The sequence below is a fragment of the Elephas maximus genome, chromosome 16, assembly GCF_024166365.1.
Source record: "Elephas maximus indicus isolate mEleMax1 chromosome 16, mEleMax1 primary haplotype, whole genome shotgun sequence".
NCBI lineage: Eukaryota > Metazoa > Chordata > Mammalia > Proboscidea > Elephantidae > Elephas > Elephas maximus.
Genome location: NC_064834.1, coordinates 37527983 through 37541960, shown reverse-complemented (window position 1 = coordinate 37541960; position 13978 = coordinate 37527983). Strand labels below are relative to the sequence as shown.

The window sequence follows — 13978 nt, the reverse complement described above, 5'->3', positions numbered from 1 at the left end:
TTGTATTTATCTATCCATTCCATTTCTAATATTTAAGTATTTGATTGATCTCAAATTTTTTTGATGTAAGAAGTAAAATATAGAGCCAAATTTATTTATTGATTTTTTCCAAAGGGCCAGCTAGTTGTTCCAATATAATTTTAGCTGAGTTTCAATTTAAGGTGATCATGAGCAAGAGTCATAGATGGGAACTAACTACGTAGAAAGACTGCAGGAAATGGCATGACCTGGCTTCGAGTCTTGGCTACTTCTAACCCAGCTGAGCCTCAATTTCCTTATCTTTAAAAGGAAGGTGCTGGAATAGATAATTTCTGAAGACAGTTACTGCTCCAATTCCATGCATGATTTTGTTTATCCTAGTCTGTAAATGGAAACCCTGGTGATGTAGTGGTTAAGAGCTATGGCTGCTAAACAAAAGGTCAGCATTTCAAATCCACCAGAAGCTCCTTGGAAACCCTATGGGGGCAGTTCTACCCTGTCCTATCGGGTCGCTATGAGTCGATGGCAACGGGTTTGGTTTGTTTTTTTTAGTCTGTAAATTGAGAGAATTTCTGGAAAAAAACGATTCAACGTGGCTTTAAAAAAATCTATTTGCTGAGGTTCAGTTTTAATTTCCCATTCCTTAAAATAATCGCTTTTTTCTGTAAGAAGGCATCTTTCCTTGTTTTTTTTTCCAGCCTGCTATGTGCATTGCCACAGGACCTGGAAATGATATGCTTGACAGCACACAAATTATAGGACGATCCATATATCAGAGAGCCAAGGTAAGTCATGGGCCCAGTTCCTTTCACCTTCATTTAAAATTATTCTTTAAAATCTGCTGACACTGTTCATTAGGAAGTCAATATTTTTAAGAAAGACAGCAAGAGCTTGGGCAGTGCTGGGGAATCTGGCAGAGTGAATGAAGTTACACGTCAGTTAAGGAGGTTGCTTTCATGAGCCACACAAGATCCTCTCTCTGAATGCTCGGGTTTGGCTTCTTACAGGAAGTACATTTAAAACCAAGTCATTGGGAAAACATTCTATTTTAGTCAGAGCACTTGCTTCAGAGAGTGGGGTGATACAGTAAGGTTTTCAACTAATGTGGCCTCAGATAAAACCAGACTGATCCAAATTAGGCAGGCTGTTCTCAGAATTCTCTCAGGCTTATGCCTGCTAAGTCATCTGACCACCTCTAACTATTCCTTTGGTGAGAAAGCAAAGCTGAGAGGCCCAACTCCCAGTTCTCACAATTTGAATTCAAGTTAATTCCTAGCATTCTTTGATGTGGCAGAGATTATCCATTTTTCTTCTTTTCTTAAAAATTTCTGATGGAGAGAGAAGTGGTCCCCAGTGAGATTACTATGAATTACCCTAACCTCATCTCTCTCCTAAATTTTGTGTTCCATTTTTTGTGTCCGTTTCTGTGGAGACAGATTTCTTAAAAAGAAAAATGGTGACCTTAAGTTGGTATGATACAGAGTTAAATCCCTTCCTCTTTATAGTTTACTCATACCTCTGTCGTGTGTGTGTGTGTGTGTGTGTGTGTAAGTAAATGTTTTGTTCCAAGGATCTAAACTGTTTCAGGAGCAATTAAGGAAGAACAAAAGCACTTTAAAAAACATCAAAGTTGGTGGCACCAGCCAGCCTACTTGCTGCAGTTTAATTACTGTGGTATTATCAGTGGATGATTCTAAATTAAGAGATTCTATTTAGGGTGTGTGCCAATGACACACTTCGGTGTCAGAGATTTTGTTACTGTTTATGGGCCAAAAAAAAAAAAAAATTTTTTTTTTTTTTTATGGGCCTGGGAGCCACAGTGATTTGCCCCACATTCTGTATTCTCTTCTCAGAAGGTACAATCTCCCTCTTCATTGGGAAGACAGGTTGCAGCTGGTGCTACTAATGGGAGCTCACGTATGGTTCTCAAAACTGGGATGCGGACAGAATGGAAATGGGCTAGGTGTCAGGCAAAGGGACTTGTGCTTAGTGGGTGTGCCTGTATTGTATGATGAAGATCAATAAAAACAGAAGTTTCTAAACATATTTTTACTCACAATTTCCATAAGATTGAAAAGGCATCAATTGGCCATATTGAAAAAAATTAAGAGCAGATGTGGGGCTGGTCTGGGGCTGATGCAGATTATATAGAGCCTGATATCTTTCAGGCCATCCCTTGGTACCAGCCATGTTAGAGGACTTGAGGGTTCTGAGAGGGATACTCCATGGGGGAAGCCTGAAGATAGACTCATTCTGGCAAAGAAATTAATTTGGCTAATCCTCCTAATCTTGGAGTCCCTGGGCAGTGCAAACAGTTAACACGCTTTGCTGCTAACTGAATGGTTGGCTGTTCAAGTTCACCCATAGGAACCTTGAAAAAAAGGCCTGTCAATCTACTTAAAAGAAATCATCCATTGAAACCTCTTTGGAGCACAGTTCTGCTTTGATACACATGAGGTCACCATGAGTAGGAATTGACTCAGTGGCAACTGGTACTGGTACTCATAATCTTAAATTTTCTTGACTGTCTTTCAAGTGAGATTGCGGCCATCTGTGCCACTGCCTCTTTCACTGGAGTCTCAGATTTGTGTGAGTAGACACAGGTTAACAGTCTTGGGGCTTTCAAGCTTCTGGGAAGCAACTGGGGTTGCTAGCTGCATTTACATGGGTAGCAGACTATTTCTAAGCAGCCAGGAAGACAACAGCTTTGCTGAGAACTGCTTTCTGAAATTGTTGCTTATTGGGTAGATATGGTAGAATTTGTGTTGTTGATTTTACTTGTAACACCAAGCCTGTGTGGGTTTTCTAGGAACTCTATGACTCTGCTTCCTAGGAGGTAACTGGACCACTTGCTTCTGCTCACCAGTGGGTGAATATGACAGATGTCACCATCTGGCTCAATTCCACACATACCGTAAGTGTCACTGAGTCACTCTAATTGTGTCACCAGAATAAAAGCTCTGGGCTGATCTCGTTATTTACTTGCAGCTTAACTTCTATTTTCTTTTCTGCTTATTTGTTTTGTTTTTAAAACCTCTCTTTTAGGCAAAAACCTGTAAACCAGCATTGTGCTACAGCTTTGCAGCCGGCACAGTTGATGGAGTTGGAGGCCTCAATTTTACACAGGGTGAGTAGAGTCTGATGAAATCTCTGGTTCTGGGTACTGAGGTGTCATGGACTGAATTCCGTCCCCTGAAAATATATGTCAACTTGGTTAGGCCATGATTCCCAATATTCCCACTGGATAACTAAGACAGAATTTGGTACCAGGAGTGTGGTGTTGCTCTAACAGGTACCTAAAATGTGGAAATGGTTTTGAAACTGTGAATGGATAGAGGACTCAGAAGGAAGTGAGGAGAACTGTTACCGCCAGACATGGTGCAGATGGTGAGAAGCAGCAGCAGAGGACTGGCAACAGCAGAGGACCGGCAGCAGCAAAGGACTGGCAGCAGCAGAACCAGGAGTTCAGTGAGAAGCAGCGCTGGAGCCGACCCATGGAGCAAGACAGTTGAGTGCCTGTGCGCAAGAGGCTTCTTGTCAGAGTGGGGTGCCTACGGGCACTTAATTGGTGGAGCTACTGAGCTTTGGAACACTTGACCCAGGGGGGCAGATGCAGGCAGAAAGGCCTGAGGAACCAAGAGGCCAAGGAACCAAGAAGCTGAAGCTAAAGAGACAAGGAACACAGGGAGCTGAGTTGCTGAGTATCAAAGGGTATGACCAGCACCTCTAGGGTCTCGAAGCGTGGAGCCATGGCCTCTGGTATTTCTAAGGGTGGAGTTGCCACTCAAATGGACTAGGGGAATGTTGTGCTTAAAGCTTAGGGAGCAGAGTTGCTGTCTCAACGGGCTTGGAAGGTGAAGCTGAAGCCCAGGGCCAAGGGACCTCTACTCAGAACATGCAGAGTGTGGCCAATACCTAGAATCTGGAAGGCAGGGCCATTATGTAAATTATCTTGGAGAACAGAGGATTATCTTCAAAGCCTTAAGGGCTAATGTGATGTGTTCTGCTAACTTGCTTGATGCCTATTATTCCTCCTTTTCCTCCGATTTCTCCCATTTATAATGGAAATGTCTAGCTTGTGCCTGTTCTGCTATTGTACTTTGGCAGCAGATAACTTGTATTCTAGATTTCACAGATGAAGAGGAATTTTTTCGATTTTGGACTTGGAGTTGATTTAAGAATTTTGCTGTGATGGAGTGAATGTGTTTTACATGTGTCAAGGACATGAAATTTTGGGGGCCAAAGAGTGGACTGTCATGGATTGAATCATGTCCCCCCAAAATATGTGTCAACTTGGTTAGGCCATGATTCCCCCGTATTGTGTGGTTGTACTCCATTTTGTGATTGTAATTTTCGTATGTGTTATGAATCCTAATCTCTTCCTGTGGTTAATGAGGCAAGATTAGATTATGTTAAAGAGGATTAGAGTGGGATTGTAACACCTTTACTAAGGTCACATCCCTGATCCAAAGTAAAGGGAGTTTCCCTGGGGTGTGGCCTGCACTTCCTTTTATTTTACAAGAGATAAATGGGAAGGGAAGTGAGCAGAGAGTGGGGGACCTCATACCACCAAGAAAACAGCACCAGGAGTCAAGCACATCCTTTGGACCCAGGGTTACTTCAAGGAGAAGCTCCTAGTCCAGGGGAAGATTGATGAGAAGGACGTTCCTCCAGAGCAGACAGAGACACAAAGCCTTCCCCTGGAGCTGGCGCCCTGAATCTGCACTTCTAGCCTACTAGGCTGTAAGAAAATAAATTTCTCTTTGTTAAAGCCATCTACTTGTGATATTTCTGTTATAGCAGCACTAGATAACTAAGACATGAGGCTTCAGGGTTCTGTTCCCCGCTAAGTTTTAGTTGCAGCCAGACATTTGTTATTTTTATTTTTGAACCCAAGGGTGTGCAGGTTTTGCAGGTTTGCATATGACAGCTCAGATTTTCCCAAGGATAGAGGACCCTTTGTAATTTGGCTTTCCATTAATTCAAATATAATCAGAGACAGATTCCTTTTGCATTTCAATCTACAGATGATTAATTTTAAATTGAGTTGGGGCTGGAGTAGGGTTGAGACAGTGGGGAGGAGAATCGTACCTTCAGTGATATGAAGAGGATCGACCATCTGGTTGTTAGTGTTCACTTTCCTGATGCCTTTAATGGAGCTGGTCTTCATCCGGTAGAGGCCCCTAGGAGCCTAAGGCATGTAGTCCCAGGTTCTCTCCTTGTGTATATTTCCACAAATTTACCACTGAAATGCCTAATTATTTTAGCTTTTATAGTTTTATCATGATTATCACTGAAGTAATATGCATTGTAAAGTAGAGAAAATGGAAAACATTGAAAAGAATATCACCTACAGGGAACATTTTGTCTTTTATTCTTCTCTTTTATGTATATATATTTTAGAGCCATTAATTAAAAAAAAATTAAGAAATACAGTTGCAATTATGATCTATTTGACGTCATACCAAGCCGAAAAACCAAACCTGTTGCCGTTGAGTTGATTCTGACTTATAGCGACCTTATAGGACAGAGTAGAACTGCCCCCCAGGGTTCCCAAGGAGTGCCTGATGGATTCGAACTGCTGACCTTTTGGTTAGCAGCCATAGCTCTTACCCACTGCCTAGTAATCTTTCATCTAGTTTGGTCTAATACTCTAAAACAATCATTTTTTAAAAACTGCTTTATTGAAATAAAATTCACATACTGTATAGTTCACTCATTTAAAGTATACAATCCAATGGTTTTTAGTATATTTAAAGACATATGAAACCATGACAACAGTACGTTTTAGAATATTTTCATCACCTCCAAAAGAAACCTTGTACCCCTTAGTTATCACCAGCTAGCTCTCAAAAGCCTCCCCTCACCCCTTGGCAAGTACTACTTTCTGTCTCTATAGATTTCCCTATTCTTGACATTTCATGAGTCTAATTATACAGTATTTGTCCTTATGTGTCTGACTTCTTTTACTTAGTATAATGTTTTCAATGTTCATCCATGTTGTAACATATATCAGTACTTTATTCCTTTGAGCGAGTAATATTCCATTGCATGGATATACCACATTTTGTTTATTCATTCACCCATTGATGGGCATTTGGGTTGTTTCCTTCTCTTGGTTTTTCTGAATAATGCTGCTTTGAATATTCATGTATGAGTTTTATGAGAACATATGTTTTCATTTTTCTTGGGTATACAACTAGGAGTGGAATTGCTGTGTTATATCATTATTATTGTTATTGTTGAGCCGATCCTGACTCATGGTGACCTCAGGTGTAGTATAGTGACTGTACTTAGTTGTTTCAGGAACTGTCAGACTGTTTTCCAAAGTAACTACACCATTTATATTCCCACCAGGAATATATGAGGGTTCTGATTTCTCTACATCTTTGCCAAGATTTGTTATTACCTGGCTTTTTGATTATAGCCATCCTAGTGAGTGTGAGGAGTCCTTGGGTGGTACAAATGGTTAAGTGCTCAGCTGTTAACTAAAAGGTTGTCAGTTCAAGTCCACCCAGAGGCATCTCAGAAGAAAGGCCTGGAGATCTACTTCTGAAAAATGAGCCATGAAAACCCTATGGAGCACAATTTTACTCTGATATACGTGGGGCTGTCATGAGTTGGAATCAACTTGATGGCGGCTGGTTTATTGGTAGTGGGTGCGAAGTGGTATCTCATTGTGATTTTGATTTGCACTTACCTGATGACTAATGATGCTGAACCTCTTTTCATGTGTTTATTGGCCGTTTGTATATCTTCCTTAGAGAAATGTCTATTCAAATCCTTTGCCCATTTTTAAGTTAGATTTTTTTAATTATTGAGCTGTAGAAGTTCTTTATGTATTTTAAATATAAGTCCTTTATTAGATATATGATGTGTAAATATTTTCTCCCATTCTGTGGGAGACATCTTTGAACCACAGAAGTTTTTAATTTTCATGAAGTCCAAATTGTCTATTTTTTTCTTTTGTTGCTTGTGTTTTTTGTGTCATATCTAAGAATGTTTTGCCAAATTTGAGGTCATGAAGATTTACCCCTATGTTTTCTTCTAAGAATTTTAGAGTTTTTAGCTCTTACATTTAGGTCTTTGATCCATTTTGAGGTACATTCTTTTTATGGTGTGAAGTATCCAATTTCATTCTTTTGCATGTAGTTACCCAGTTGTCCCTGTACCATTTATTGAAAAGACTATTCTTTTCCCATTAAACAGTCTTAGCACCCTTGTCAAAAAATCAATTGATTGTAGACATACGGTTTTATATCTAGACTCTCAATTCTGTTCCATTGATCTATACATATTTATCCTTGTGCCACTACTACACTGTCTAGGTTACTTAGCTTTGTAGTAAGTGTTGAAATCTGGAAGTATGAATATTCCTACTTTGTTCTTTTTGAAGATCATTTTGGTCCCTTGCAATTCTGTATGAATTTTACAATCAGTTTGTCAATTTCTACAAAGAAGTCAGCCCAGATTCTGATAGGGATCGGGTTGAATCTGTAGATCAATCTGTGTAGTATTGTTATTTAAACAATATTTGGTCTTCTGATCCATGAATATGGCATGTTTTCTCATTTATTTACCATATTTTTATCCAAATAACACATAGTTATATGTTTTTTGGAAACCCTCATGGCATAGTGGTTAAGTGCTACGGCTGCTAACCAAGAGGTCGGCAGTTCAAATCTGCCAGGCGCTCCTTGGAAACTCTATGGGGCAGTTCTACTCTGTCATATAGGGTCCCTATGAGTCGGAATTGACTCAACGGCAGTGGGTTTTTTTAAAAAATGTTTTTGCATACAGCACAACACCCCATGCGTTATTTTCATGAGTGCGCTAAGCCAATCTTTTTTTCATATGTTGCTAACTTCAATTTTTTTTTTCTGTCCAAGGAATTCAATGTTAGATCTTTATCTTAGTGTCTGTTGAGGAGAGGTTTGGTTCCAAGCAACAGATCCTCACCAGCCTGCCCTCGAATTTCTAAAGCAGCCCCTTTCCTGGCAGGATTCCTTCCCTGCTCCACAAACTGCTTTCCCCAATGCAGGAAGAAATCACTTTTTGCGCCCTGGAAACAGCCAGGCCCCAGTCCAGATGGTTCGCCGGTCTGTACGCACTCTGGGCCAGAGAAGCTATGCAGGCAGGTGAGGCCAGCATTCCACAGCTGCGTTCATTCCACCCCACGTCTGGCTTGCTAGCTGTCAAGCTCATGCCGTTTGGCCCTCCTGCCCGCGCTGATGCCATGGGGTGGGCATGACGGCGTGGGTGCAGAGAGGTTACGCGTCCCGTGCTCAGACGACACGGGTCTGACTGGCCGCCTGGGGAGTCCCGGGGCCAGGGGCCATACCTGTACCATCCTGCCACCTGGCTTCACAAGGAGCCAGCATTGCACACCTGGGCGCACACGGACAATGGCCCCCACCCATTGTGGGACCAACCCATGCTTGGGCTGTGGCAGCCCAGTGGCAGCACTCCACCCGGCTCTCTCACCTGTCTCTGCTGCGACATACCAGGGTGCAGATCTACTACGAGGAGCTCCACCACTCTCAGGCCAGGACGCAAACTGCCCCAGACCAAACACACAGTCTCAAGTGCTTATTTTCCAATTACTGGGGCACTACCAAACTCGATCCATGACTTCCTGACCACGGGTTATACCTTTATTATACACACATGATCAAAAGTAACATTTTGGACTATCGAAGGAGGCTCAGATTAGCTTTGTGAAATGTCATGAGACATGGACTTCAAGTGCATGGGGGCAGCGCAGTTATGTCAGAACTTTTAACATAATTTAGTTATTTCTGTGCTATGTAAGTGCATTCCTGCTATTTACGTGGGCACGCTATATGTGAAAAAATAGGGTAGATCTTCTTTAATTTATTTCAACAATGTTTTGTGGTTTCCAGTGTATAAATTTTGCGCTTTTTTTGTTAAATTTATTCTTGTTTTTTCATTTTGTTCCTATCGTAAATGGAATTTTCTTTTTCTAATTTTTAAATTGTTCATTGCAAGTATATAGAAATAAAATTGTTTTCTGTAATTGATAATGTATCCTAAAATCTTACTGAACTCATTTATTAGGTCTAATAGTTTTTTGGTGGGTTCTTTTAGTTTTTTTTTTTTATGTATATAAGACCAAGTCCTGTATACATAGAGATAGTTTTTACATATTTCTGCCAACCTGGGTGACTTTTGTTTCTTTTTCTTGCCTAATTGCCCTGGTTAGAACCTCCAGTTCATGTTGAATTGAAGTAGCAAGAGTAGACATCCTTGTCTTGTTCCCAATCTTGGGGGAAAAACATTCAGCCTTTCACCATTAAGTATAACGTTCAACCATCACCACTGATTGTTGTTGAGTCAATTCTGACTCATGGCGAACCCATGTGTGTCGAACTGTGCGCCACAGAATTTTCAGCGGCTGACCTTTCAGAAGTTGATTGCCAGGCCTTTCTTTTGAGGTGGCTCTGGGTGGACTTCAACCTCCAACCTTTCAGTTAACGACAAAGGACGTCATGTATCTAGAGCTAATTATTTTAGATTGTTTTTATTTTCAACATGGGTGAGCAAGAGCAATAGAAATACAACGTTAAGGATGTTGAAAAAATGTATTCTTTTAGTGTACTGACTGCCATGAGGATCTAATTAATTAAATATTCCTGTTTTAGGATGTACAGGATATTTTTAAACTGTTTGACTTCATTCAGCAACAACCTTAGTAATATTTCTGAAACTCTTAGAAGAATTTCTGTACAATATTCATGGAAATGATGACTTTTCCACAGGGTTGGTTCAAGAAATCAGATTAAATATAACATTTCTAATAGGGAAAACAGAAGGGGATCCTTTTTGGGACACCATTCGGGACCAAATCCTGGGCAAGCCATCTGAAGAAATCAAAGAATGTCATAAGCCAAAGCCAATCCTTCTTCACACTGGCGAGGTAACGCAGGTTAATTATCATATTGAAATTAACATATTTCGTGTTTTAATTTGTAAATTGTCAGATAATGAATGGTAGATTTCTATTGACATAGGAAATGTTATTTAGCTATTCTCACATTAAATTTTTACGTGGATTAACTTAAAATATGGCTGTTATGAGTCTTAATCTAAGGAATAAGGGGCATGATTATTACATATACTGATCTAGTTTTTTGCATCTATGATAAATAAAAGTAATGATTAGAATAGTTGGGAAGGACAGATAAGATTAACATTTGTCTTATTCAGAATTCATTTATATTGGCTCTAGGAAGAGAGTCTACATATAATTCTCTGAAGAGGAGACTATCACTGGTTATGTATAAAAGAACATTGTCATGTCTCAACTCTTTTAGATTCAGGCAACATTGTTAACTAAAGCAATCTTCTATTATCACTGCTTTGGAACAGTGCTTTGACATTCTAAATGTTTAAAGATCATCCAGTGTGCATAAAAACATGTGTTGCCAAGATAGAAAATTTTTAAATAGAAATTGAAATTCGTAGGAAAGAGGAAAGGAAGGAAACGGAGGAGAAGGTTCTACGCCAATCTGAGTTTGGAAAAGGATAGATCCTTTTGGAGAGACTTTGGAAAATAAAGCAAGACTTGAGAACTGAAAACTTAAAGTTGTATGATCGAGTAAAAAGAGAAATCCTTAAACTAACCTATTCTAAATCATGGAATTCCTGGAAAAGACTCTCTAATTTTATGTAAGGAAAGTCACCACAGTACTCTAGGAGAACCTCAGTTGTCTGTTACATGTCGTGATTGATTCCACAATAAGAAATCCACCTAAAACCTCACTAATGAGAAAATAAATCCACGTTCATGGGGCATTGGCATTTGAGATTCAAATGTTATGACCAAAACAGAAATACCCAGATTGAGTATTTAATACTACATCATGGATGAGAAAGAAAACCTAGGATGAAAGACCAAAACCAGTTGAAAACATTTTAAATTCTTTAATAAAGGAATTTTAGTGAACATCATCTGTCTCTTAACCGTAGAAAAAATAATATTCCTAACACAATTTTTGTGTTTTCAGCTGACCAAACCTCACCCTTGGCACCCAGATATTGTTGATGTTCAGCTTATTACTCTCGGGTCTTTGGCCATAGCTGCCATCCCAGGGGAGCTTACGTAAGTTCTTTGTATTTCTTAGTTACATGTTTCTTGTGTGTGTTTCTGTTGTCACCACTTTTCATCAGTGGCAGATAATTCTATATTACCCCTTTGATCCTGCTGCATTAGGTTTGGCAAGAGTGACAAAAATTCCTGCCCTCTTTTGTTGAGGGGCCTCTGAAGAAGGAGTCTGTCTACACCTGCTACTGGTGGGGTAACTCCAGGCATCATTGAAGCAAACATGAAAATGTGAAAATTTATTGTTCCAAATTACAGCGAAATCTGTGAGAGCTGGAACTCTATGGGACTATCTTGTTTTGCCAGTTCTCGAAAACTTCTGCTTTTGACAGGGTGCAGTCTTACCATTTTTCTATTGCTTGTTTTAGTGGAAAATATTTGAACTTTCCATTACTGACAGGTTTCTGCTTTACAAAGGTTCCCACTTTCACAGGTTTTACTCTAAATGAGACTGTGAATTAGAATGTCAGCAGAAAGACTTGAAATAACCTTAAAATATAGGTTCTTGGAACAATTAGTTTAGGCATTAAAAATACAGAGGGATGTTTTAAAGCTGCTCTGTATGCAGCCTTTCCTATCTCAGTCAATGGTAATTTTATATCCTTCCAATTGCACAGGCCCTAAATTTTGGAGTCATACTTGAACCTTTCTTTTTTTCGTTTCTCTAACTCAATCCATCAGCAAATTCTATGCATTCTACCCAACACTTTCTACCACTTTCTCTCTGGTCTAAGCCACCGTTATCTCTCACCTAGATTGTTGCAATACCTCCTCTTTGGTCTCTGCTTTCCTCCTTGCCTCTCTATTGTCTTTCCTCAATTACACAGTAGCCAGAGTAATCCATTTTAAAAACATAAGTTAGATCATGTCACTGCCCCATCAGAACCTTCCAATACACGTTCCCATCTCACTCTAGTTAATCCTCAAACCCATTTAATATCCTACAAGCCCCTACTTGATCTGGTGTTTGGCAACCTCTCTTATCTGATTTCTTAGTACTCTACTTCAGCCATGTCTTACTTACTGCTACTTCAGCCACCTTGGTCTCACTGCAGGTCCCAGACTCACCAAGCATGATCTTTTCTCAGGATCTTTGAACTTATGATGCCCTCTGCGTGGAATACTCTCCCTCTGGTTGTCCTTATGGTGGTTCTTTTATTCCTTCAATTCTCTGATCAAAATTCACTTTAACAAAGATGTCAGTCCAGGTTATACTCTATAACCATCATCACAACCACATCACCACCAAGACCACAACCATGCCCTTTCATTCTTACTGTGCTTTATTATTCTCCATAGCACTTATTATCGCCTCATTTTTAATTTGCTTATTGACTATCTTCCCTCAGTGGAATGTAAGCTCCATACTGCTGAATCCTTAGCACCTAGAAGTGGGCCTGGTGCACAGAAAGTGCTCAGTGTTTGGTTGAAGGGTTAAGTAAATGAGTGAAATGATCAGTTCCTTGTGGACAGGAACAGTAGATTCTTAACCTGTTTTGGTTCTTATAACATAGAATGTAACCAATATATTTTGTTGAGTCAGTGAATGAAAAATGTTTGTGATATTTTGCCAGTGATATTCCCTGATTCTGTTTCTTTCCTTTGGTTAGTTGACTGTTTTCAGATTTGGATTTGTTTTTAAATATATTTTAAAGATAGGACAGACAAGAAAAAAAAAAAAGTCCAGTTTTCGCTTTGCATGGTCATTGAGTTCCTGCATACTTCTCTGCTGTGTAATGAGCCAGGGTAACTTTTTGGCTTTCACTACAAGGCTTTCTGTATACTGTAACCACATTTTAAGTAGGAAAACACTTAGATAATTCTGTTTTCTTGACTCAGGACCATGTCTGGACGAAGACTTCGGGAGGCTGTTCAAGCAGTAAGTTAAAAATAAAATACCTAAATGTGAATTCCTGAATTTTTTCATATTTGGTGAAGAGGAAAAAAATCACTATCTCTGTGTTCTAAAACCCATGGCCATCAAGTTGATTCCGACTCATATGATCTAGCACCTTCTAAATTTATCCTTCCTAAATTTTTTTTTCAAGATGACTAGCATAGGAGAAAGATGTGGCATTCTGCTTCCGTAAAAATTCATGGCCTTGGAAACCTTATAGGGCAGTTCTACTCTGTCCTATAAGCTCACTATCAGTTGGAACAAACTCGACAGCAGTGGGTTTTCGTTAAGATGACTAGAAGGAGCCCTGGATGTGCAGTGGTTAAGCACTCAACTGCCAATTGAAAAGTTGGCAGTTCGAACCCACCAGCTGGATCCACTGGAGAAAGATGTGGCAGTTTGCTTCCATGAATAATTAACCCGTTGTCGTCAAGTCTATTCTGACTCATTGCAACCCTATAGGACAGAGTAGAACTGCCCCATAGGGTTTCCAAGGAGCACCTGGTGGATTTGAATTGCTGACTTTTTGATTAGCAGCTGAGCTCTTAACCACTGTACCACCAGGGATCCTCCATAAATATTTACAGCCTTGGAAATCCTATGTAAGTAGTTCTACTCTGTCCTAGGGTGGCTGTGAATCTCAGTCAACTCAATGGCAATGGGTTTGGTTTGTTTTTTGAAGATGGCTAGATTTTCATACTTCTTGAAAGTAATGGTTATACGTGACTATGAAACACTGGTGGTATAAGGGCCAAACTAAAACTATAAGGGAATGGTAGTCATATTGAAATTATTTTATTGGTATTTATGTATTAATAATTTAAAAGGTTTTATAGATTAAATAACAGATAACTCTTAAGTACCTAGCATCTTAAACTCATGTAAACAGTTTAAATAAAATATATCACATGTTGGGAATTCTGTGTTTTATCCTCACTTATGATTTTGTTTACAATCAGGAAGTATTGAAAAAGATTCTA

At 39.6% G+C, this 13978-nt stretch overlaps 1 protein-coding gene across 1 annotated transcript in view; it reads left to right on the top strand.

Annotated features, from left to right (window-relative positions):
• The window catches only part of ASAH2 (N-acylsphingosine amidohydrolase 2), a 65541-nt gene that overhangs the window by 37598 nt on the left and 13965 nt on the right, over window positions 1-13978 (top strand). The window contains 6 exon segments of the mRNA XM_049856062.1: window positions 678-764; window positions 2789-2893; window positions 3025-3106; window positions 9801-9916; window positions 11007-11101; window positions 12941-12980. Coding sequence (XP_049712019.1) covers window positions 678-764; window positions 2789-2893; window positions 3025-3106; window positions 9801-9916; window positions 11007-11101; window positions 12941-12980 — 525 coding nt within the window.